This window comes from Caretta caretta, chromosome 12 (genome assembly GCF_965140235.1).
Source record: "Caretta caretta isolate rCarCar2 chromosome 12, rCarCar1.hap1, whole genome shotgun sequence".
NCBI lineage: Eukaryota > Metazoa > Chordata > Testudines > Cheloniidae > Caretta > Caretta caretta.
The window spans coordinates 26,399,025-26,423,752 of record NC_134217.1 but is presented as its reverse complement, the minus strand read 5'-3'; the positions used below and the strand labels follow the sequence as shown (position 1 = coordinate 26,423,752).

Sequence of the window (24,728 nt, the reverse complement as noted above, 5' to 3'; positions counted from 1 at the left end):
GAGCGGGGCGGTGCATTCAGGGGAGGAGGCGGAGCGGAGGTGAGCTGGGGCTGGGCACGGGGTGGGGAGCTGCCGGTGGGTGCTCTGCACCCACCAATTTTCCCCGTGGGTGCTCCAGCCCCGGAGCACCCAGGGAGTCGGCGCCAAAGGCGCCACTTTTGATGTGATCAGTGGGGGAGCGACCGCTCCCCCTGCTCCGCCCCTAGCTACGCTCCCCCGCCCCTAGGAGCCAGAGGGACCTGCCGGATGCTTCCTGGGAGCTGCCCCAGGTAAGCACCGCTGGGACTCCCCACCTTGCCCCCCGGCAGGTGCCTCCTGGCTCTTAGGGGTGGGGTGGGCACCCACTACGGTGGCCCACGAGACCCTCCTGCCCAGTTCTGGGGGCAGTCAGGGGACAGGGGAGGGGGGTGGATGGGGCAGGAGTCCGGGGGGCGTCAAGGAATGCCGGGGGGTTGGATGGGGAGGAGTCCCGGGGGGTGGGGGTGGGCAACGACCCCCTCATGGGGTGAGGAGGGAACCCGTTGTTAAGATTTTGGCAGCTCATCACTAAAACTATGCACAAATAAATACAGTATGTGACGGGGCAAGGCCAGATGGCTATAGAAAAGTAGTGGGAGATAGATGTATTAGCTCCAGACTAAACAAATCCCTGGTACCAGGTTAAGTGAAATGGAAGCTGCTCCAGGTCAATTAAGACACCCTGATTAATCATGGAGACTGGGAGACAACAGAGACTGCAAGGAAGGATAACTTCTCCTTACCTCCCTCGCTGGCTTATGATGAAAATGGCTCAGTAGACTGTGATCCTTGTCCCTAGAGAAAGAAGGGTTATGTGGAGGGTCCCAATGAGCCTCTGAGGCTAGTGAAATCCACCAGGAAACGTGGGATCCACGGAGGCAAGGACAGAGCTTTGTCACAGGTGACATTTGTAGTATCTGCACAAAACTAATATATATTCACCTTGAATTTTATACTTTTCCTCAGATCTTTAGTTTTCATGCATTTAAATAACTGAAATGTGCACTACATTTCATCACGTTTGTTGTGAAATGCCTTCGATGCCTTCCCATTGAGATATGGAGTATAATTCTACAGAATGGTACATTTCAGGCTTCTTCTTAGCAAAATATATCTTGTGCTGTCATAGGCTCAGAATGAGGCACAGAAATAAAAAGCTTCCCCACGTTGTTAGGTATCCATTGTCCCTTTTTTGAATGACTGTGAATGAGGACAAAGCGTGGAGTAAAACAGACGGTGTAGGGTACATTTTGATATCTCTATGTGAGGCAGCAAAGTAGTTCTCCATGCTCATGACTAGAACATTTTCATTGGCCCAGAGGCCAAGTTGCTTCCTGTCAAATTATTTAAAAGGTGTCTCTCTCTTAGCTCGCCTACAAACAGGTTAGGGCATCAGTGATGTACATGCTCGGAACTGCTTGCATGACATTTCCCAATAAATTTCTCCTTACACAGTTTATCAGGTCAACTTTATTGATAGCAATGCTCTGTGTTAACCAATGTCCTAGTTCTTAGAGGTGATGAATGAAGAAATAGATCCTCACGAAGAATAAGTGCAGGTGTAAACATCCCAGTCCCAGTCTACCCTTCTGGAAAAGTCCTAAAATGTAACAGAAAATTATAAACTTGCTATAGCCTTTTTTTTTTTTGAAGACAAACCATTCCATAACATTTAATAGAGAATTATATCCCTGCTTTAGAATTCTAGAGTACGGTTCAAAACACCCATAGACAGGACAGGAACCTTTGATAAATTTTACAGGACTTTCCCAGAAGGCCAACAATAGAACAATTTACAAGAACCTCTTGCCATCCCAGCTATGCCTTCAAAGCAAAGATGTCAAGCCAGTCACCTTACAATTGTTGATTTTTTCTTCTTTTTTTTTTTGCTATTTGTGGTAAAGTGCCAGCTATGTGCTAGACACAGAGGTACATTACTCATTATACAACACGTGGCAATCCACTCTGCGTAGGGATTCATCAGCCATCCCAGTTGTCAAGAGGTAAGAGGCCAGAATGGGAACAAATGGGCTGGGAGGAATGAAAAATATAAAAAAAATCTGAAGAGGGAAAAAATCTCTTATGTTATTGTTGAGGTGAAATTTAAATTCCCTTTATTCTGGTAGAGTTTCCAGTCAGATAACAGCATGTTGACTAGTTTATAATGGAAAAAATGCATGTCACTACTTCCTGGCCTCTGAATTAGCAATTGTGTCTGTCAGGAACTAATAGCAGCTGGAGTTTCCTTTCCAAATTCTGGGTGCCCTATCTATATCCTTTAGAAAACACAGGAAATAGACATTTACTTAATTCAGGTTGCTTCTATGACCAAACTAAGAACTAAACAGTTTTTCGTGTGTTTTATACCACAGCCACCAAACTTTCCTTGCATATGGTTTTCAGCACCATAGTATCTCAGCGCCTCGCCACCATTAATGGATTTTATTCTCGCAATGCCCCTGTGAGGTACGGAAGTATTAACCCATTTCACAGATAGAGCACTAAGGCATAGGCCTTGTCGACACTATACAGTTTTGTCAGCTTTTGTAGACAAAACCGTGGAGGAGTACACGCTGAAACTCTCCTCCCGCCAATGTAACGCCCCTGCTATGCCGACATAATAAAACTACCTCAACGGGAGGAGTAGGGCTATGTCGGTGTAGTTAGGGTGACGCAGTGTCTATGTAGACACTGCTGTCCTTCCATCGGCTGTTGGCTGTCATTCTTGTCAATTCCACGGCTCTGCTGAAGCTGTGAATTTGACAAAAAGGCCGGTTCCTGGGCTGCTGCCCAGTCTCTGCTCCAAGCCAGGCTGCCATCCAGGCTCCAGGCTTGGGCTGCTTCCAAGGCTTTTGGATCAGCGTGCCCTACTGGGAGTCCTGTGTCCCCCAGAGTCTTGGCTCCCTGCTCCCTGCTGGGAGCACGGCAGCTAACCAGACTCCCAGAGCTGATCTCCCCACTGGAGGCAAGAAGCCTTGGGAGGCTTCCCCTGTGCTTCCGGCTGGAAGCATGGAGGCAAAAAGCCCTGAGGTCAACTGGGCTCCAAGTGGGGAACTGCATGGAGCTGCAAGCCCTGGCTTTCAGCCCCCCATGCTGCCCCTTTTCAGTCAGTGGAAGTGCTCCTGGTGAGGAGGTGCACCACCAACAGACAGAGGGTAGTGTGGACATCAATGCCATGGCTGTAGGTCGACATAACTTTGTAGTGTAGACATAGCCTAAATTTAGTCACTTGCCATTGGCCATACAGGAAGTCTGTTTCTGAGTCAGAAATTGAACCAAAGTCTCCCAAATCGCAGCCCAATGTCCTGTCCACTAAGCCACCTTTCCTAGCCTTACAGAGAACAGATCAAAGTTCAGACACTTACTACTTGACTTTGCTGTTCTAGAGGCATCTCACTTCCTCGCATGCCTGAGCATGAGTTAGTTTTTCAGTATATACAGCAATAGGCATCTCTCATACAGCAACATCAAACTCTACATCCCAGCCCAATTTCAGACAGGTCCATTTTGGTGTAAGCATTCTCACCTCACCATAGAGAGACAGAACTTGCAGGAGTGATGAAAAGGCACATTGGCTTTCAGTGTTCAGTATGGCCAGAGATAAGGATGGTATTTAAGGGTGTCTGGAGTGAGCTGACAATTTTCTCCCAGCTCACTTTTAGGACCTGATTCCCCCCCTGCTTTACACTAGTTTTACTCCTGTATAAATCCATAAAGCCATTGATTTTAATAGCATACCTCTGCTGGCAGAGACTGGCCTGATGAAGTAAAAGAATCAGGCCTGCAGGGCCAGATTCACAAAGGGACTTAGCTGCCTCTGACATTCTCAATATCACCACTCAGCTGTCGCCTAACCCTGTAGGGACCTAAGTGTCTGCCAGTGGGCATGCACAGAGCCACTAAGTCCCGATGCCACCGCACAGCCAAGCAGCGTAGAGCCCTTGCTCATGTAGGCAACTCCCCTACCTCTCTTCCCATCAGGGCCCAATTCTGTAGGTGTTCTCGGAGCACACCTACAGGATCAGGCCCCGTACAAAAGACAGCCAAGTGCAAGGAAGTCGAGAATTGTGTGCCTAGATGTCCCTGGAATAGCCAATAGCCCAGCGGTCAGGGCACTCACCAGGGATGAAGGAAACCCAAGTTCAAATTCCTATGTACCTTTGTGAATTAGTCTCCAGGTTCAGTTCAGCTCTGGTGTAGGTGGGCACAATACCTCTTGGATTCCATAGGAATTGTGCTTGCTTATGCATGAGCTGAATTTGGTCCTCAGAATCATCATGCTTTCTCTGTTGGAACTACTGACCAGGTTTTTGCTTAGTTGCAGTCTTTGGAATATAAATATTACAGTAATCACCCCAGCAGTGACAAGCACTTGTTTACCGATATATTTCGGATGAGCTCTCTCTACTCTTTTGCTCTGAATGAATCCAATAAATTCAAGGTGGAGAGGCACTTTTTGCCAGGTTAGATGCCAACAAAGATGAAGCAATGAAAGATCCCTGTAAAACCAAGATCATTGTGTCACAGCTTTGCTCCCAACAAGATATTTTATGTTGGTGAGAGGTTAAAGCCAGATTTATTTCTGTGTCACAAACGGTAAAAGAAACAGAGGAAAGAGCAAAGCATGGACTGGTCAACAAACTCTTTCATATGCTTTTGTTTAAAAAAAAAAGTGTGTATCTAATGGGAGCCTGTTTGGCTTAAGGAATTGTAAATGGACTATTGCACCTTGCACAGCTAAGTCACTGGCACAAACCGGTGCCATGTTGTCAGTGAGAGCTGGCATCAACCAAGTACCATCTTGTGTTTTGAAGTGGTGGTCTCAGAAATGTTTTTGGAGGCCAGATTTCTAAGCCTTTGGAACAATCTCCCAAAAGAAAGGGTAGAAATCCCATCCCTGGAGACATTTAAAGAGACAACAGTAGAAAATATATTTCAGCTCACCTCAGCATAATGGTGGGGGAATGAGCAGAAACATGGATGCTGGGCCCCAGCTTGGGTCAGTAGCTGTCTGCATGTGGTGATGGTGCAGCTGAGCTGCCTATAGGCTCCAGCGGTGCCACGTCTCTGACTCCTGGGGCTAAGAGAGGGGGCATTGAAATAGTGCAGCAGCTGGCCAGATGGCCTCATTCGGACTGTCCTTATTCCTGGCTAAAGCAGCAATTTCAATAGAGCAATTATCCATGCACGATTTCTACATAAGAAATTCCCAATGACATTTCACTTGGAATGATTATCAAGGCACATGTTTCTAGGAAGCCTGAGAAGTCAGATTCAAAACTGGTTCAATTGCAATAGAGCACAGCTGTCTTGTGCATGAGAAGAGGGAGCAGCAAATGACTGTGTTTATGTGAATCTGGGATTTGGCACAAAATTAATCAAGGGAAACCATTTATTCAAAGGGATTAACAAGAAAATGGTGTTTAAAAAGGAATAGCTATATTGTAACTGGGATAATCTATTGTGAGTGATGCCATTAAGAATTTATGGAGCCAAATTCAGACCTGGAATCAGCAGGTGCAGTTCCAAGGCCATCCCTGCAGTGAGGCTGGATTACACTATCTCTGATTTGGTCTTAATATAAATGGCAGTCCTAGAAGACCAATAAAAGAATAGGGAGAGCAGACATTAACAGATGGGAGAAGACTGGCACAAACACTGTGCTGGCCAAAGACAAGGAGCCCCAAATCCAGATTCCAAATGCAAACATCACTGAATTTGGGGAGTGTTTTGATCCAGATCTGAACGAGTCTTCTAGGTGTTGCATCCAAAATCCAGATTACAAAACTGCCCCACCAAAGAGGGTGGGAGGGAGACGGGAATCCTAAATCGAGACACTGCTCACATTCGAATCTTGGCAATGTAGAGGCAGAGTAAAATAAACTGAATATAATGTCAAAATAAATAGCACAAGGAATATGCTGCATTATTCATAATCCTATTTCATTCAGACCCTCCAGTCTTTAAATGTACCTAAAGCTGCTGCAGAGTATCTCTTCTGCTGCTTAAACCCAGGGCATCCTGTAGAATGAAGGTCTAGCTTGGCATGGAAATCATGTGACCTTGCTCAGACATTTCCACTGAGTTGGGGACAGGCCCAGCAGCTTCTTGCTATGGAATTTTGGACCTGGATATTTAGTCTTCCCTATCAGGCTTGATGGCACCTCTTCCCAGTTGGTGTGACCAGTTAGATTTAATACAGCAATTGGTTCATGTTCCTGTTGGGAATAAAAGTAAACAGTGAAGGGAGGTTTCTAATGCAGGAGCTGCTTTCCTGACATAAAGGATGAAAAATAAAATGAATAAATAAAGGCAGAGAACTTTACCCTTCCTGCTGCAAACTACTCAATATTTTGTGGGCTGTGCTAATGCCATGGTCCAGACCACTTGCATCCCGCCCCGGCCATCCAATCCTGCACCAAATAAAGTCAACAGGAGTTTTGCCTGCAGCAATGGCTCAAAATGCTGGAGACTCACTGCTGCAAACTGTATTCCTCTGAACTATCTGCATTACTGTAGAATACTGCAGTGTTCAGAAGGGAAAACTGCAACAGCTTTAGGGTTGCTAATTTTGGTTGGACATATTCCTGGAGGGTTTTGTCACACGTCAATCAGTCTTTAATTAAAGAGTAATCTTTAATTCCTGGAGACCCCAGGACAATCGCCAACTGTAGCTGCAGGCATGTTATTGACTGGAGGGCTGAACAAACTATGATTATGAATAATGCAGCCTACTCCTTGCGCTGTTTATCATAGAATATCAGGGTTGGAAGGGACCTCAGGAGGTCATCTAGTCCAACCCCCTGCTCAAAGCAGGACCAATCCCCAATTTTTGCCCCAGATCCCTAAATGGCCCCCTCAAGGACTGAACTCACAGCCCTGGGTTTAGCAGGCCAACGCTCAAATCACTGAGTTATCCCTCACCCCCCCCCAATTACTGTGTCATTACATTCCGTTTGTTTTACTGTGGCCCTACATTTCCAGGAGTACTCCGTTATTGTGAGTAATCACCAGGAGGCTGCTGTAGGCACAGATGGTGAACAGCCGGAGAGCAGGTTTCACTTTTGCTTTGGACTTGTGTTTTTACTTCCTGATTCCACAAGAGCTGTCCTTGTAACTTGAGCCTTGACTGACACACAGTGTGACCACTTACTTCTTAGCAGTGCCACCGAGAAGCCAATAACGGATTAGACAGAAAAAACTCAGCAAAGGTAAAGCAGGATAGCAACTTCCTCATTTACAATCCCATAACCGTGCTTGAAATTTAAAGAACACTATTTGCTAGTGTGGCACTCCTGCACACTATGAAGGAGCTGAAAGCAGCAGCACCAGCCAAACAAGACATTTTAAGGGACTACCTTGCATACTATGGCACGAAGTGGTGGGAAGGAAAACTTTTGATCTGCAACGAGACAACGATAAAAGCAAAAGCTAAACACTTCCTGGAGTCTGGTGCGTGCCCTGCTGAGAGATTTAGCAGGTTTGGCTTCTACAGCATTGCAGAGAGTTGTTTAAAGATGAAAAAGCAACAAGGAGGCAATGTTTTCAAAAGCCTGATCCAAGCTTTCGAGTTCCTAGAGCTGCTCTGCATCAACCTGTTCCTCTCTCCTTGGAGAAAAGAAATAAAGTCGCTGAAGGTAAGATATTAGATGAAAACAGTAGCATAGCAACAGGATCAGAAAGCTATAAATCAAATCCGCAGGGTAGTGCTTTATTCCCAGTGTACTGCACCTTTAATGAAATTAGTGATTTACAGCTTGATCCAAAGTCCCCTGAAGTCAAGGGGAAATTTTCTATTTATTTCAGTGGGCTTTCAAGCAGGCCCATTATGTGCAAGGGATAAAATTTTTAAAAGTGCCTAAGGATATGTCTATATACCAGCTGACTTGGGCATGTGGGCTTGGGCTGCATGGGGCCATAAAATTACAGTGTAGATGTTCCAGCTTGGGCTGGAGCCCAAGATCTGGGACCCTTCCTCCTTGGGGAGTCCCACAGCGCAGGCTCCAGCCAGATCCCAGATGTCTAGGCTATAATTTTATAGCCTGAGTCCCATGTGCCCAAGTCAGATGACATGGGCCAGCTGCTGGTGTTTTATTGCATGCAGACCTAGGTGACTTAAGGTCAGATTTTCAAAGGTAGTTGCCTAAAGATGCAGCTAGGTGCCTTGTCAGATTTTAAAAAGGACCTGAGCAGGTTAGGCATTTAGCCTTTTGGGAACTAGGTGCTTTTTAAAATCGAAGTGGGTGCATAGCTGCATCTTTAGGTGACTAAATATCTTTGAAAATATGGTCCTTAGGAGCCCAAGACTTTCAATGAGACTTCAACAAAGTGCCTAAGTCACTTTGGAAAATAAGTTTTAGGTGCGTTTGAAAATGTTGCTTATGTAGCCTGCCTTCCTAGAAGGGAGCCGCATGCTTTGCACTATTCACAGTAAAAAGAAAAGGAGGACTTGTGGCTACAGCTCATGAAAGCTTATGCTCAGATAAATTGGTTAGTCTCTAAAGTGCCACAAGTCCTCCTTTTCTTTTTGCGGATACAGACTAACACGGGTGCTACTCCGAAAACTATTCACAGTGTTATACTGGTGAGCAAAAGCTATGTGCCGTCTCTTCATTCTCGTCTTTGTGAATGGAGTGTTTGTACTTTGCATGTCACAGCCACATTGCAGTAATGTTCTAACGTAGAAAGCATAAACATTAAAACAAGCTACACTAACATTATAGCTCTTCCTTGGCTATTTTTAATGCAAATTGGGTTCTCTACAGATCAGACAAAAGGAAGCAATTTTACATAATGTCATCATTCTAAAAGTGTGGGTCCCAGAGCATGAGCTGTGAAATGCCATTTAAGCCCTGCATGGTTGCCAGTTTGGATTCATTCTAATGCTCAAATAAATATCACACAAGACAAATCAGTGCACAGACACGGGGGGCGTGGCATGGTGTGTGAGCCAGCCCCACAGCCAGAGCTAGGAGGGGGCTGGAGGAAGGATGCGGAGGGGCGTCAGCCCTGTGTAGGGCGTGAGCCACAGTTTCCAGCAGTTCTGTGCCCTATACAGGGCTTGCTTACTCAGTTCCCTGCTCATTCCACCTGCTGCCATCCTTACTGTGCGGACACAGGGCTGATCCATGGAAGGTGATGATTTGGGGATTGGCCCTTCTTTGAGCAGGGGGTTGGACTAGATGACCTCCTGAGGTCTCTTCCAACCCTGATATTCTGTGATTCTATGGGCAGAGTCAAACAATACCAGAAGAAGTGGGAACTGTCAACCGCGGAATCCACAGTGATGGCCTGGCCTAACTTTGCTAAGCAGAAAGGCTTTTAGCACGTCTTTTTTGACGGTCACACCCTTGATTGTGGATTAATTACACAGCCTACAGACTATGCCCCTCCCCCACCCCCCATAACCTGTTGCTCATCTGTCCATATTGTTCTCCAGGCAAATATATAACAAACTATCAAAAGACAGGAGATAAGGAAAAGCTAAACAAAGAGAAAGGTAAATGCCACCCTGAGGGAACGGAAACTTTTGATGAAGGACAAAAGAGTCTGAGGAATATGGAGCCTGCAGCAGACCAGAGTAAAATGATACAGACAGTATCCTCTGCAAGCCTGTTGCACAGGAGTTTGCTTGACCAGAGCGACTACTACAGCTACCTAATACTATGATCTTTGAACAGCCCTTCAAAACACTTGTCACAATTTTGAGTCACCACCTCAGCACCTTGGAGCTCTTTGTTATAGCTTTAGACTAGGTTCAGGGGAACATGTGGGAAATCTAGTGTTCCAACACCAAGGGAAGCTCCAGAAACAGAGAAGCTGGTATATTCATACAGCTCTATTAAATGAACCCAACAATGGCATTATGATTTGTATTAACATAGCCCCTCACAGCCCCAGGCATGAATCTGGAGTCCACTGTGCCAGGCAGCATGCAAAGGCAGAACAAACAAAAAAACCAGCCCCTTCTCCAAGCAGTTTACAATCTGAGTAGAGGCAGGAGACAGGCAGATACAGGTAATGGAAAGGATTATGAATAATGTTTACATGTAAGGCTTTAAACCAAGATTTTTCCAAAGTAACTACTGATTTTGGGTGCCCAACATGGCACACTTAAAAGAGGCCTGATTTCCAGAAAGCGCTGAGCATCCTGTGATGCTTTCTCAGAGCACCCAGAACTGTAAGCCACTGGGTTATCCCTCTGCCTCAGCAAGAGGGCTTTGCTGGAGTTTAACTGTGTGTCAGCTCCCTGCCACATCCATCTGTCCGCCTTACTAGCAAATGCCTCAAGACTCTGCCAGTCTTAACCTGGACTTGCAGGGAACATTCAGTAAACCCTCTGCAAGTTCCTCTGCAGTACCCTGCCCCTATCACTGCAGAGTCTCCGAAATTACCAAAGTTTGCTGCCTCCAAAGAGACAGTGCACACAACAGCTTGTCAGTTTTGCTGAGGACCCAGGCTTTACTGTAACACACAGCACTGAGATGACTTTATGGTAAAACCAAAAATAAGTTTATTGCTAAAGAACAGAGATTTAAGTGATAGTAAGCAGAGACAATAGAAACTAAAAATTGGTACAGGTAAACCATAAATAAATTACACTTTCTGGTGTCTAAAACTTAACATATTACAAGCCTGGTATAAGGCAATTTCTCACTCACAGTCAGTTCTCTGTGTCCTCAATCCACCTGGCTGCAAAATACACCTTTCACAGATTCCAGAAGTGCTGGCCCTTTTGTCCCTTAAGGGATGGATAACCGCAATGTCTTTTTCCCCTTCCTTATAACTCAGAAAATCTTTGAAATGTATTTTTTTGAAAAGTAACCCCATACAAAGTGCTTCCCTGCTGCTTGTTCCGCAGGGTGCAGAGCATGTCCCCTTTTTGTCCTCTTGTTAATTAGCTCTTTCTGGTGGGTTGATTACTTTGTTTACCTTAGAGGCAAATACACTTTCATTGTCTCTAGCTTACAGAGTTAGACTCAGGCAGATGAGCAAATCCATATTCCTTTGCATAAGACAAGCCTGTTTTTCCACTCTACTCAGATTGTTTGGTCTGAACATATTTTAGGCCAGATCAAGGCTGTGAAAAATCCACACCCCTGAGCAACATAGTTATACTAACCTAACACCCACCCACCCCCATGTAGACAGCGCTGCGTCGATGGGAGAGCTTCAGTGTTCAAGGGGGTTCCATTTTTTAAATTGAAAAAGATTTTGCTCTTGAATGGAACACAAGAAAAGGTGGCTGGTAGTTCTTCTACTCTCCTAGTCTGACCACGAAGATCTTCTGCTGCTGCCACTGTCCTTTTCAATTAGTGAGGTAACGGGCCATATCTTCAGCTGGTGGAAATTGGCATAGCTCCACTGAAGTTATCGCACTTGAGCAAAGCAATAATTTTCAGGAGGCTGCCAATAATGCTGGTATAAAACCTCAAAATTCAAGACTCGGTGACACAAGTTTGGGGAAATAGTTGTTAAAAAATTAAATAGTTATGAACTTGTTTAAAAAGCCCCTTCCCCTGCATGATTTCCCTCAATGCCCATCTTAATGTTTTGTTTTTTTTCCCCCAGACGTTTACAGGTAATTTTGTCTACTCTGTTCAATCAGTGCTCCCAGAAAACATAGTAAGAACAGTACTGGAGAAAATAGGTTACATTGCAACAACAGCAACAGAGTATTCACTTGTCAGAAAGATAAATGAGGAGGAAACAAAAGAGACTGCATTTGAAATATTTCTTGCAAGAATCGAGTGTGAAACCATCCTTGAAATGATAAACGAAGTGCAACACAGTGATTTGGGGGACATCCTACAGAGGAGAGCACAAATGCATTGGTATCATGAAGAGAACAAGGACAGAGAGAGTCAACCCTTCCAGAGAGAGGACTCTGAAAATCTGGGAAACAAAGAAAATAATGAGATTTCCTCATGCCTTAGTGCTCAACAGAAGTCCTCAACAAAGAGTGAGAAATCCTTTGAAACTGCTGGAAATAGTAAGATCAAAGATGAATCCCATTTTAAACCTGCTGCTGCTATGCCTCAGTTACCATCTGCTCAGTCCACTAGCAGGCTTCAAGCACACCAAAGGCAAGTCAGCGAGTCAGCACACTCTCATGGCAAATGCTCAGATAGCGAAGACTTCTTGAACAAATACAGTGACATTGTCATAGGACAAAAGCCTATCTTCAGTGAGAATTCTTCTCAGAAAGCGTTCGAAGAGAAGCTAAGAGGCGATCAGAGTGAAGAATGCGTTTTGGTGATCTCAACACCGTTGACAGCAAACGAAGTTGGCCCCAAACCGCTCTCACCAGGTGCAAGCGGCCCACAAGCCTTTGCAATATTTACTGACGCTACTCCTGAAAGCAGAAATGCCCTTGATAAATACAGAGCCCAAGAGGTCCCTGAAGAAACCATCGAAGCAAAAATCAGTGATGCCATGAATTGCATAGGCAACCCCACAAATCCTGCAGATCAACCCCAGGAGCTGAAGCCCCCGTCCCGTGGCAACACAGTTGTTACAGAATGTAATTTAACCAGAGAAGACAAAGTTTGTGAAGTGTCTTTATCTTTTAGCAAACTAAAAATCCAGGAAGCCAGTGATGAAGAGCTTATGTATCCAGTAGAGGAAACTGCACAACCTGAGTGTATAATGAATGTAAATACAAGTGATAAAGACTCCAGAGAATGCAATCACTCCAAGATGAAATATACATATCCAGCTAGGGTTCAGACAACAAATAAAGCAACTTTCAGTGTTGGTCAGTCTTCCTCAAACCTACTTGGTAATGCCAGTGGGGGCCCCGAGTGTCCTACCACTGGCTCAGATAACAAGAGACTATTAATGGATATGCCTGGTACACATGCAACTTCAGAGGGTTTCAGATATATCAGAGAGCCACCTAATCTCACTTACATCCCTCCCAGAAGTATTTATGTTCCACCTTCAGGCCCTAGCGCCATCACTGTGAATTGTAGGAAGAGCCACTTACAGCCTGAAGGAGGCTTGCTTGAGTCCTCTTCATCTACAGACAAAGGAAAGTTTGAGACTCACACTTCAAACATGAATGAAACTAACCAAGAGGACTATGTATTTATCATGAAGGATGGTGAATAATGAATGCCAGGCCCGTATGATTCTGCCAGTGCTCTTCACTGTTGGTCTACAACATACATGTATTTCCAGGCTGGTCTTGGTCCTCTCTTGAACAAAGATTCGTCATACCAAAGCACGTGCTGCTTTTGGGTAGTGAAGAAAGGGTCCATTAGAGTCTGTTCTAACTATTTGTCTTCAGTGATCACACTGATACTCAGGTGCTCAGCCTTGAATGCTCACCTGTCTTTAATTTGTGTGTATTAAAAATGAGGATAAATTCACAAATGTATTTGAGATGATGTATAAGTTAGACACCAGGGCCTGCTGTATTTGGCTTCTGACAGATTTTTCAAATGCATATACTGCCACTTTTTCCTCTTTCTCTCTCAAACAAGTTATTCTTGCAGCAAGGCAGCAAATTTACCTCAAAGAATGAAATAAAGTCTAAAATGGTGTGCAATGGGAAAAATAGAAAAATGTTTCCAAATTAAGATTCACTGTTTATAGCCTCTCCCGTGCCACGTTAAAATTACGTTTGAAGCGCATCTCCAGTTGCTCATAACATTTCAGTGAAGTTAACGTTTGAGATAATATTCCTTTTGCTTGTTCTCAGTCCTAAGATTGATTTAGAAAGTTTGGTAAAATTCTGTTTGGACGTTCAGAAAAAAAACACCAGAGGTAAAACACACTCTGCTAATGTATTTTTGCATTAGAATAATCCCGTGGGTCTTCTAAATATACTTGATTCTATACAATTATAGGTTTTGATACTTGCCTCTGTTTGCTACCACCAAATACCACCAAAAAAATTGTTTTTTCTTAGGCCCCAGTTCTGAAATTCGACTCTCTGACACAAACCCTTTATATCTGTACAAAATCCTTTTGAACTCAATGGTGCTTAGCACAGGAAAAGGGACTTTCCTCATGAATCAGATGGCTGGCTTGGGGCCTTAATGAGGACTAGTGCCTTTAACCAATATGACAAAAATTGTTATTAATGAAGTTATAATCATTTGAAAACTACATGCTTCTATTGCACTACACACTATTTTTTACTAACTTTTTAGCAATATAATGAAGTTCCATACTCCAGCTATGCTCCCATGTACATATACACCAAGATTTTCAAAAATACATGCTAAAGTTAGAACCAAAGGTAGGCTCCTAAATAAGTAGCCTGAGTGCTGACCAGCCACTGACTTCAATGGGAGTTGGTTTTGGTCACTTATTCAGAAGTACTCTATTGTCAAACTTAAGCATTCAAAAATCATGAGTCAGGCCCATACGAATAATGGAATTTTTTTGGTATATATGTTTCAGTTTCTTGCCTTGTCTTCTCGGTTTTGATTCCTTAGGGTTCACATTTCCAGTTTTTTCTCCATGAGGGCTAGAAACACACTTTAAACACCCCCTACCCCCCCCCCCAAAAGACAAAAAAGAAAGTTGAGATTCTTACTTAATCACATAACTTCAGGGGCTGTGATTTAAGAAAAACACCAACTATTGGGAATATTGCAACAAAATAACAAGAACTGGCAACTTTGTAAGACTAACTTTAGGTTCCTTATATGGAAAATCTTGGCGATTAAGTGTAAATACAAACATGTGCCTGAAGCAGTATGCAACTATTACCTTTATTTGAATTGTTGTTCATTTAGATACACGTGCTGTTCTCTGATAGTGCATGTTCACACAGTACATTTGACTGCTGAAAGTATCGTTTCAAAAATAGTGCTTGGTATAAAGTAGAACAACAGAAATGTATTCTAATGCTAAGCTCAATATATTGTTCAGAAATCTTAAGCAATCTCCTCCTTAGCAAAAGGTATTATAACGTAGATATTTCCAATACCAATTCTTTCCTAGAGTTGCTTATTTGTATATAGAGAAATATTTGCTGATCATTTATTCAAGTTCTTTATAATGTCACCATCTGGATTGTAAAACTGTATTTCTGTGCCAAGAGAAAGAAAAACAGGATTCTTACGGGGTGAATGAAAGAGTGGGCTAGCAGGAAAGTTGAGGAACTCAAACAGGGAAAGCTCTGTACTTTGAAAAAGTCATTGGAGAATCCCTGCAATGAAGCTGTTAGTCTTAACAGTATAGCGTGTGTAAAACACTGACTCCATTGAAGTCAATGATAGGATTGCTCCTGAGTTCTGAGGGAAGTTTACATTACACACATATGCACACAGGAATATCTGTTTTTATGTTTTCCAAGTCCACGTTCATGTTCCTGCTAAACTTCGTTTTGTGTATTGTGTTTTTATAAGATGCATTCCCCCCCCGGGGATTATTAAAGTTCCTCTTCTGTTTTAAGCTTTGTGTCTAGCAAAAGTTATTAAGGGAGCTCTGACTGGGAAGTTGCAAAAACCATCCCTACCACACATGAGGATATGTACTGTAGACACACAGGGTACATCTGCACAGCAGCTGGGAGCAGGCTTCAGCCTGAATAGACAGACCTGGATTGACCTAAATGTTGTGGCATGGCCTGGGGCTTGGGCTCTTAAGCCTTGGGGGTTGCAACATCCACAAAGATATTTTTAGCATGCTACTTTAGGCCCTGCTAGCAGAAGTCTGTCTATCTGAGCTGGGAGACTTGGTGTTAGCTGCGGTGTAGAGATATCCAGAGAGGCGTATGGATAATGCTGCTGGAAGAGAGTAGGTCTGAGTGGACCAGGTTGGCGAAGGGAGATGACTGTGATAAAGCCAATAGAAAACTTAAATTACATTTGGAAAAAGAGGCAAGACTTAAAGAAGTCCAAACAGAAAGCATAAAAGAAGGGTTGCCTCAACTCAATGGCAGCAGCCGCACTTCACGCAGCCCCAGAACACTACATTGAGTCACCAAATCATAGAATTGAATTTGCTTCAATAATAAAACTAAATTTAAACCCATTTTGAACACATACCTCAATTACACATAATCAGGGTGGATAAAAATCATTTTTTTTAATGAGATTTTATTTAATGGGATTTTTTTTTTATAAAAAGCTTTTTGAGGGGAAAAAACCTATCTAAAGATAGTTTTAATTAAGACACATTATAGCTCAAAAATATCTCATCATGTAATAGGGATTATAAATTCTAATTCTATAGTATGAGACCATATATTCATGTGATGCTTAAGAAAAGTTTTGTAAATGTGTTCCAATAGTTCATGGATTAGGGACCCAATCGTATGGGGTTCCACAGGCTTCTGGAATATAGATTATTTGGGTTAATCTTTCTCTCTACTCAATGGGACTCAGTGCTCAGTCTAGAAGATACCATCAGAAATGCTTAGTTTTGCAGTTCTCAGACTTTGGATTTGTGTCTCCAGAGGTAACATGCTTGTTAAATCATTTAAATAAATAATATACAGAGGTGAGAAATAACAGACCTCAATCCTATTGTCCCTCTGCAAATTTGTGTACACAGTCAATCCCTTACCTCTCTTTAAAAGTGCAAAGTTTCAAAAAGTTCAACGAATAGAAGATTGTTGGGGGCAGAATAGATCTGGAGAAGTCTGGAGATAAATGTGAGAAGCAAGGGACATATGCTTGTTTTGTTAAAATATTATATGTTTGTTGTTGAAGAAAAAAAATCCAGAATACTTAATGTTGTTGTTTTAGTTAAATAAAACAATTTAAATGTCTGTCTGGTGATGTTCTCCTCCTGATACAGCATGGCAAGAAAATCATCCAAATATTAATGATTAACCTGTTGAATTGGAGATTGTTCACCTCCCAATGACTTCAAAAATAGTTGTTTCAATTACCTTTGGTAAATGAAATAACCAAACATTCATTCATTTTCTGATATAGCTGTAGAACTATTCTGAAAAGTTTTTGAAATAAATCAGTTTAAAGATGTATAGTGTGTACCTTCTAAAAATGAAATCTACATCTATCTCTGAGTTGTGAAAAATATGTATTAAGGTTATAACAACCAACAAGAATGCACTTTTATGTAGAAATCCATGATTAAATTGAGTCTTCCTGATTAGTGATTTAAATCAAATCCTCCCTGCACATAATCCAGCAGATCTAAAGTGGCCATATTTTGAGATTTGAACATTTAATGACATTTGTGTGATTTGGAGGATAAGCCACATTTTTATATAGGCCTTGAACTGTGTGCCATTTGTGTGCATTCAACTTCATGTGTATTCTCTCTGCACCTGTGGAAACTCTGAGATGGTCAAGTAGCAGCTACACAGACAGCACAGACCGGACAGAGGCAGTCTGTAATTCTATTTTATAAATGGACAGAAAGAGAGGGAATGCCTGGGGCAGGGGACATAGGGTCATGTCCATCCAGCCCCCCGCCAATTTCTACCAGGGTTTTTATGCACTGCCCTGAACCCCGCTGCATACCACCAGAACCTTTACATCAGAAGTTTTCAAACTATGGGGCATGCCCCCTATGGGGGCACAGAAGACCATTCAGGGGGAAAGCAGCAGCTCAGGCTTCAGTCCTGTATGGCAGGGCTCAGGGAGGGAGTGCCACCTCCACCCCTCACTCGCCTATTTTTGTCTGGGTGGGTGGTGGAGGGTCCAACCAAAAATTGTAACTTGGAGTGCGGACGGGGGGGGGGGGGGAGAACCTCAGCTTAAAAAGTTTGAAAACCTCTGCTTTAAATTGTGCCCCCTACTATCAACAGTTATGCATCATCTCTGGCCAGAAACTGGGGACAGACAGCAAGGGTGGTTTCTAAAGGGCCAAGCAATTTACGATCCTATCAGCTAGTGTGCTCCTGCATACAAGTTCTAATGAATGCTGCACCTCTCTTTGCTTAGTTAAATTACATCACAGTCAGCAACTGAACTTAGCTGATGGCAATACAATGCATATCTCTCTTGCTACAGGGAGTCGCTTTGTTTTGGTAAAGTGTGTGTGTGTCTTTCTGTGAGCAGCTGACTTTAATTGTGCTACAGCTGGCACTGACTGTCTGTAGATTAAACGGGGATTTACTTACTGATTGGATCTCTTTTGGTCACAAATTTAAGTCCCAGGCTCTTCCCAAAGCCACATGCTACACAGAGCTAGCCCCTTTGAATGGCTCCACTTCCATGCCCTGGATTACAAACATTCTCTTTTGATCACTACAGAAGCAGATCTTAGGCTGTAGAATCTGGTAGTTGGTGATACTACTCACTCACTCACACAAGCTCTCCCTCTGGGTGTTTTGAGCGAGTCATTTTTTTCCCCCTTAACATTCATATCACACCCATGACCCTGCACTGTTTAGAATTCAGGGTGCTGAAGAAGCATAAGTTAGCTTTAGAACAAATGTTCTTGAAAAGGCAAGAACCAAGAAAATTGAATTTCAGTGCAGAGAAGATTAAAACGCATTAAGCAAAGACAATAGGTGAACACTAAATTATAATTTGTTTAGGGATAGTAAGCACAGGTTTAGAAAGCAGGAGATTATGAAACAAATTGTTTGAGGAAGAAACAAAAAACAATTGACAGGGATTTAAGAGAGCTTGGGGTACTGTCTGATAGAGATATTTAGGCTTCCGGTGCTCCAGTGAGTCAGTTTTTATAAACACAAAAAAAGCAGTTCCTAAAACACACTACTCTGATTGTCACATTTTTTTCTCTGAACATTGGCAGAGTAACCACCACCACTTTGAGCAAATAACCGAAACAATGCCATTCTGCTGAAATATTTTAATTTACACAGTGAATTTGGAATCAAGACTGAAAGGAGTAAAAAGCTGCCTGCTCACAAAAGGGCTTCTGTTAAGGAAAAATATATATAATTAATTGGACATTTCAAATATACGGGACAATCTCCAAGGAGTTGGCTGTTTTTGGTCTCTCTTAGGGTATGCCCAGCTTGCGTGTTTTCAGTGAGCATTGAAACAGGATTACTTTTTTCCCCCTCTACGTTTAAAAACTTTGATTAATATACTTAAGCAGTTAGAAATGTTGGATCTTATTGTTCAGCTAGAGTATTAAAGCTTTAGAACAGAACCACTGAACCTAGGCACTGCATTCACATGCTTTAGAAAATTAATTTAGTGTTGCACTCAGAAACAATTGCTGCACAACTACCAGCATTAGATTGTATAAACAGAGGACAAAAATCTTGTTTGATGTAAAAAAAAATATATATATATATATATATAGAAGCAATTAGCAGGGTGTGATGGAGTGTTCTCCTCACCCCACAGGTTTAAGGTAGTTGGGACGGAGTTAATTAACCTCACAGCTACACCTGCGGGAGAATTAGGCTGGAGAGGCGAGCCCTAATGCCTCTAGTCATTTTCTGGATGTTAGAGAGGGAAGGAAGGAAATGCAGGGAGAAAGGAGAAACCACAGGGGATTCAGGCCCAGAAGGAAGGGTTTATCCAAAAGGGTGGTGGAGTGAAAGCCTGGGAGAGATAATGTAGGAAACGGCTCAGGGAAACAGCAGCAAGATTTAAAATAGTACAGACCTTAGCATTTGAGTAGAGACTCTCTTGAGTAAGAACCTGGAGTAAAGGGTGAGCCTGGCTTCCTCTACCAGCCACTGGGGAAATGGCACTGGTACTATCTGGGTAGTGATGGAGAAAACTGCTGGAGACAGTTTTCTATGGAACGACTTTGATACCCCAGAAATGGGAAAACACATAGTGACCTGACTGCAGGAACAAGCCATGAAGGGAGAGCACCTGGAGTCAGAGAGACGGCAGGGCGCGCAAATAAGCATGTGACGGACCTGGAAAGAGCTAATCCCCAGAGCAGCCAGGAGGAGGTGCCCTAGTAGTGAGTGGACCCCATGACACAGGGCCTCCTCTCTTAGCAGCAGTCCAATTCAAGTAGAAATAATAAATAAAGGACTACAATGAAACTATAAATTAACTACGCACGACTACAATGAAAACTAAAGATACACCTTTGTGTAGTATCTGATTATTATTCTTAACCAAATGAAGTACACATAACAGAATTCTGTATTTGAAAGTTACTATCTTCTGTGTTTCTAACACATTATAGACATTGATCACTGCATATTTAAATTTACAAATACATCTTAGCTGAGCTATACACGGAGCTAGTTTTAAGACTATACAGTTATGACACATGGCCATGTGAAGTAAATGCTTTTTTTGCTATGTTGTTATAAGCAGGTGTGTTTCTGGAAGCATTTCTAATGTTGCTGGCACTAGTTCAAACAACCCAAACGTTTATAGAATGAACAAAGAATCATCCCTTCCAATTTAAAGAGAAAATAAAGTGAAATTAGTCTTAAGACCGCTCCGTTAAAAATGCCAACTTGAAGACAGCACTTGAGAGGGTAAATAATAAGTGATCTATAAAAACATCACAGAGCAGTTTAAGAAATAAAGTGAGAATTTAACTTTCACTAGATGTTCTCTGCTCTCTTCTTGATGTCTGCAGCCAGGAGAAGCTGTGATTAAGGGATGATCCTATGTACCGCCCTCTCACATGTTCTTAAACTTACACATGATGCAAACATCTACTAGAACATAATAAAAAAGATTAAGATATCAAATAATCAGTGTCAGAATTACTACCCAATTTCAATGCGTAATGAGAAAAATTCTGTCACATGATACAAAAAGTTTTAGGGACAGATTTTCAAAAAAGAGATTTTCATTTGGAGTCAGATTGAGACTCTCTCTCTTATTGAGAGCAGCTAAATGCTGAACTCTTCTGAAAATCTGGGCCAGAGAGCCTTAGACCCCAAATTCTTATAAAGCCTGGGTAACTTTATGTACCTGAGCTGTTCCATTTAATTCAATAGGACTATTCAGATGCATAAGTATTTGCAGGATTGGGACTGGATTCTGATCTCATTTAAATCAGAAATTACTCCAGTAAAGCCAATGAAGTTACATTGGTGCAAGTGAGATTAGAATCAGGTCCATAATTAAGAAATGAACTGTTTAGTTTTCCTATTTTAAGTGCAATTAATGATATTTTGTGAAAATGGTGGTTGAGAACAGTAGCATAATTAGTTATTTCATTGCTTTTCCATTTAAAATTGTTACAAAATTGGACTGAACTTGTTCACTTACTGACTACATAAGCTTGACTTATTCACCGCCTTCTAATTACATGAGAGGACATATATGGGGCTGTTTGGAGTGAACGAAAGCACATTATCATGAGAAAATGCAATATCAGAAAGGTATTTATACAATGCAGAAGTGAAGTAGGGAAACGAGATACAGCAGCTTCCTGTCAGAGGTAGTTGGAGATCAGTAAAGCTGCACTGGAACTTAAAAGTGCAAGAAGCTGAAGGTAAACAGGATATGGCCTGTTTGTGGCCTTTTCCTAGCTAAAGTCATTGACACTTTACAAGACAAAATCTCAACCAAAAGACCACATCCTAAAAATTTTTGGGAATGTCGATCAGAATTCCCCTGATGGACATGTTTTTTAAAGCATGACCATAAAACTGGATTTCTACAGACAGTGTTGCATATTGTATGGGGTTAATATTCGGTCCCGACTTTCTTCATACTTTTCTATCATTTTCTGCATGTCATTGTCAGCCTGAATCACCTAGAAAACAAGAAAATGAAAATTAGAACAAGAGGCCCTATAAAAATCTGTATATTCTTTCCCAAAATCATTCATTTTGCTAGCATTTGAAAAGCAAGAAATACTACCACTACGTCCCAAAATGCACTCGGTCAATTTGTTTTCAGTGCAGGGTTTGGGATGGGTTTTTACAAGCAATGGGTCAGATTCTGCAAACACTTACAGACAAGCATAATGCTTACTCCTGTAAATAGCCCCTTGGGTGATGAAGTAAGGGTCATTTACAAGATCAAACTCTAATGCTGTATCCTACTGAGAGTCATGAGCACTTCTTGAAAATTTTCTTCTCCAAATCATATTAGAAAAATAGATTTTGCCTTTACAACTAAAGTGATATTTGAGAATTGAAATTTTCTCTGTGTGCCCGCGTGCTTACCTGGTTACAACTGATAAATATATACTTACGAGCACTGGAGAAGGAACTCTAAACAGTGTTTGTTTTATAAGCCACTCCTCGTAGAGCTGATGGATAGCTTCTAAATATTCCTATAAAAAGCCATTCAAAACAAAGATTTACAGAGGTGAAACACATACTGCGGTTTCTGTACTTATATTTTTCAAAGTAAACCAAATCAGCTAAGAGGTCAATGACTTCAACCAACTGTGTATAAATAAGAAAGCTACCATCAAACACTTGATACTAAAATCCAGGTTTCAGACATGGTTTGACAAATAAGGCAAGTTCTTGTTATGCATTACATTGTGACTACAGAATGCAGTGCATCAGAAACTTTCACCCAACATTTCATTTGACTGAAGTCCGAGACTTTAAAGGCCAAAAGGGACCTCTGTGATCATCTAGTCCGACATTCTGTATAGCACAGGCAAGAGCTTTCCCGAAATAATTCCTATAAAGCATTTCTTTTATTCCCCTAGCTCCAGTTCACCATCCGAGTTCCACTAGCACCATCATTCCCATTGGATACCAGTGCCGCTTCATGGTGAACCCACGCAGACGGGGCAAGTGGAATCTTTTCATTTCTTCCTACTGAAAACGGCTACAATTTATCCCTGGTGTTAGGATTTAACCTACGCTGGATCTAACCCATTGAGTCAATGGGAGTGGAGAGCTCTCAGCACCTGGCAGGATCAAGACCTTTGTTTTAATTCCCATGGGAGGAGTCTGACTTAAACCTTACATAGAGATGAATACCACAAACAGAAGAGGAAAGGACAAAAGGGAAAACTGAAATGAACACGGACTTCAGAGCTGCTTTTTATGTGGATATGTTTTTTCTACGTTCCCAGTTGATTTTCTTTTATTTCCACTCATGTCCTTTAAAAGCATTTTTGCTTGTCTGCAGCTATTAGATTTTCATGGAGAGGACTTAACCTTTTTCATTCACTATAGGTTTTTTCCTCTGTAACAGAGAAAGACACTGCCAAGTGCAACACATGATGTCTCTTCAAAGCCACTGTAGTAAAATACCACCTAGGGCTTATTCACCTAGGGGACATTTCACATAGCTCAGGATTTAGCTCTTGGCTTTTATCTCACCATACATGTTCAACCTGCCCAACTGCTCTTACTAAATCACCTTACAATAGAGGCACTTTAATAACAGGCAGCACATTCCTTCTATTACCCCATTTATTCCTGGCTTAGGGATTCATTAAAAAAGATCTGTTTGAGGAAGAGCCTTCACATAAACCATTGTTTAGGATATGCAGTAATCTAATTGTACAACTTATTTTTATTAAGTTCCTGTATCACTGCATGCTTGATTTTTCAAACAGTGCCTTCTTTTGGGGCACAGGGAAACACCTGCAAGGGCATTTTTGAAACCCATAACACCTCTGCAGACAGCTGATGAAGTTTGCACATGTAAATTCTATTGCCCGCATGCACAGGGGCTCATACTCAAGAAGTGCAGGCAGACATCCTCTGAAAATTTTGGTGGTGGATTTCTCTTTCTTTCCCAGGTTCACTGAATTGTATTGTACTCACCTACCAACATGCAGAATTCAGGGTAGTCACTGTCCAAAATTATTTTGATTTTTAAATAAATAAGGATTAACTTGTCTCTACTAGACTATAAAGCTACAATGAACCCTACTCACCTCCTCCTAATAATAAATTGCACCCATCAGTGGAAACAGGTGGATTACAGTGTGGCAAGGCCCTGACTTTTATTAACAGACTACGGGATAAGATTTTATATTTAGAGGTAGAGGAGCTACAGATTAAAAGCTATGAAGATACAAACACATGATGTCCTGACAGGCATCTTGAGCCTCTGCTCTACTATGATGGAAGATTTCCTTACCATAGCAATGATCTTTTCCTCTTCTCTGCATCTATTCTTTAATCTCTCATAACAAGTTTCAGGAGAAGTCTGTAGATAAACTGCCATTAACAAAACATTGAAATGGTTATTTTAAAGGGTCAGGTTTGAAAGCAACATAGAGCAGAAATCTTCTCCACAACCAACAGAAAAGCAATCTATGGTAGGCATTTCTGACATGGATATCAGCCACAAACGTCCAGTGGCTCCACTGCTGGCCAGTCTGTCAGACACGAGTGGATTTGCTCTGGGAGGAAGGTAGCCACCTCCAAACGTCGTGGATATATAGAGATGAAGTATGGCTATGTAACAACAGCACCAAATGTTCCAAAGGCATGACTGCTGTTTAAACATGTACACTAGAAGGTATTTCTTATGTTACAGAAATTTAGGGCACAGGAAATAGAAATAGGAAAACATCATTTTCTCTCCTTTTTCATAATGCATTACAAAATACTCACTTTAAAATGGGACCAGTGTCAGAGAAGAACATGTTTTACCTATCAAATCAACCGAAACATCAGTGTTCTTCACGATCCATTCAAACCATTCTGTTAGCACTACGTAATCCACTTTTGGCATTCTCCCACTGCAACAATCAATAAGAAAATGATTTTTTATTACCTCTTTTGCTACAAAATCATACAGTGTACAACAGAGGGCCTGATTCTGATCTCACAAATGATTCGCACCAGTATATCTTTGGCCTCACTAGAATTACTCCTGATTTACACCAGTATAAGTGTAATACCCATAGTGCCTCTAGTCACACAGAAATATTGTTCA

At 42.0% G+C, this 24,728-nt stretch overlaps 2 protein-coding genes and 1 long non-coding RNA gene across 9 annotated transcripts in view; 1 reads left to right on the top strand and 2 right to left on the bottom strand.

The window, feature by feature from the left end:
* Positions 1-1,515: 1,515 nt before the first annotated feature.
* On the bottom strand, positions 1,516-7,076 carry LOC125620838 (uncharacterized). Of its 2 annotated transcripts, XR_007352331.2 has the most exons (4): positions 6,995-7,076; positions 5,992-6,236; positions 4,963-5,098; positions 1,516-1,618 (listed from the first exon to the last, which is right to left on the bottom strand). It is a non-coding gene; the product is annotated as an uncharacterized LOC125620838 (long non-coding RNA). The 2 variants fall into 2 exon arrangements; XR_012664589.1 differs by having other exon boundaries at positions 1,560-1,618; positions 4,963-6,236.
* LOC125620833 (uncharacterized) lies at positions 1,604-15,429 on the top strand. Of its 2 annotated transcripts, XM_075118425.1 has the most exons (3): positions 1,604-2,021; positions 7,179-7,655; positions 11,590-15,429. In XM_075118425.1, exons 2-3 carry the CDS (start codon positions 7,323-7,325, stop codon positions 13,129-13,131), a joined length of 1,875 nt encoding a protein of 624 aa, XP_074974526.1. In that variant the 5' UTR covers positions 1,604-2,021; positions 7,179-7,322; the 3' UTR covers positions 13,132-15,429. The 2 variants fall into 2 exon arrangements, with proteins under 2 accessions (XP_074974526.1, XP_048672978.2); XM_048817021.2 differs by lacking the exon at positions 1,604-2,021 and having other exon boundaries at positions 6,954-7,655.
* A 4,553-nt stretch (positions 15,430-19,982) lies between these two features.
* The window catches only part of TK2 (thymidine kinase 2), a 31,848-nt gene continuing 27,102 nt past the window's right edge, over positions 19,983-24,728 (bottom strand). For all 5 annotated transcript variants that reach the window (XM_048817024.2, XM_048817026.2, XM_048817023.2 and 2 more), the window contains 4 exons: positions 24,443-24,531; positions 23,925-24,004; positions 22,063-22,143; positions 19,983-21,618 (listed from right to left, as the gene is read on the bottom strand). In XM_048817024.2, coding sequence (XP_048672981.1) covers positions 21,520-21,618; positions 22,063-22,143; positions 23,925-24,004; positions 24,443-24,531 — 349 coding nt within the window. In that variant the 3' untranslated portion in view covers positions 19,983-21,519. The remainder of the gene's footprint in view (positions 21,619-22,062; positions 22,144-23,924; positions 24,005-24,442; positions 24,532-24,728) is intronic.

Bases quoted from the DNA above. Each gene is read 5' to 3' on its own strand.
- LOC125620833 (XM_075118425.1), top strand. From the start codon at position 7,323: ATGAAGGAGCTGAAAGCAGCAGCACCAGCCAAACAAGACATTTTAAGG. The intron at 7,656-11,589 runs GTAAGATATTAG...TTTTTCCCCCAG, and splicing joins AAGAAATAAAGTCGCTGAAG to ACGTTTACAGGTAATTTTGT.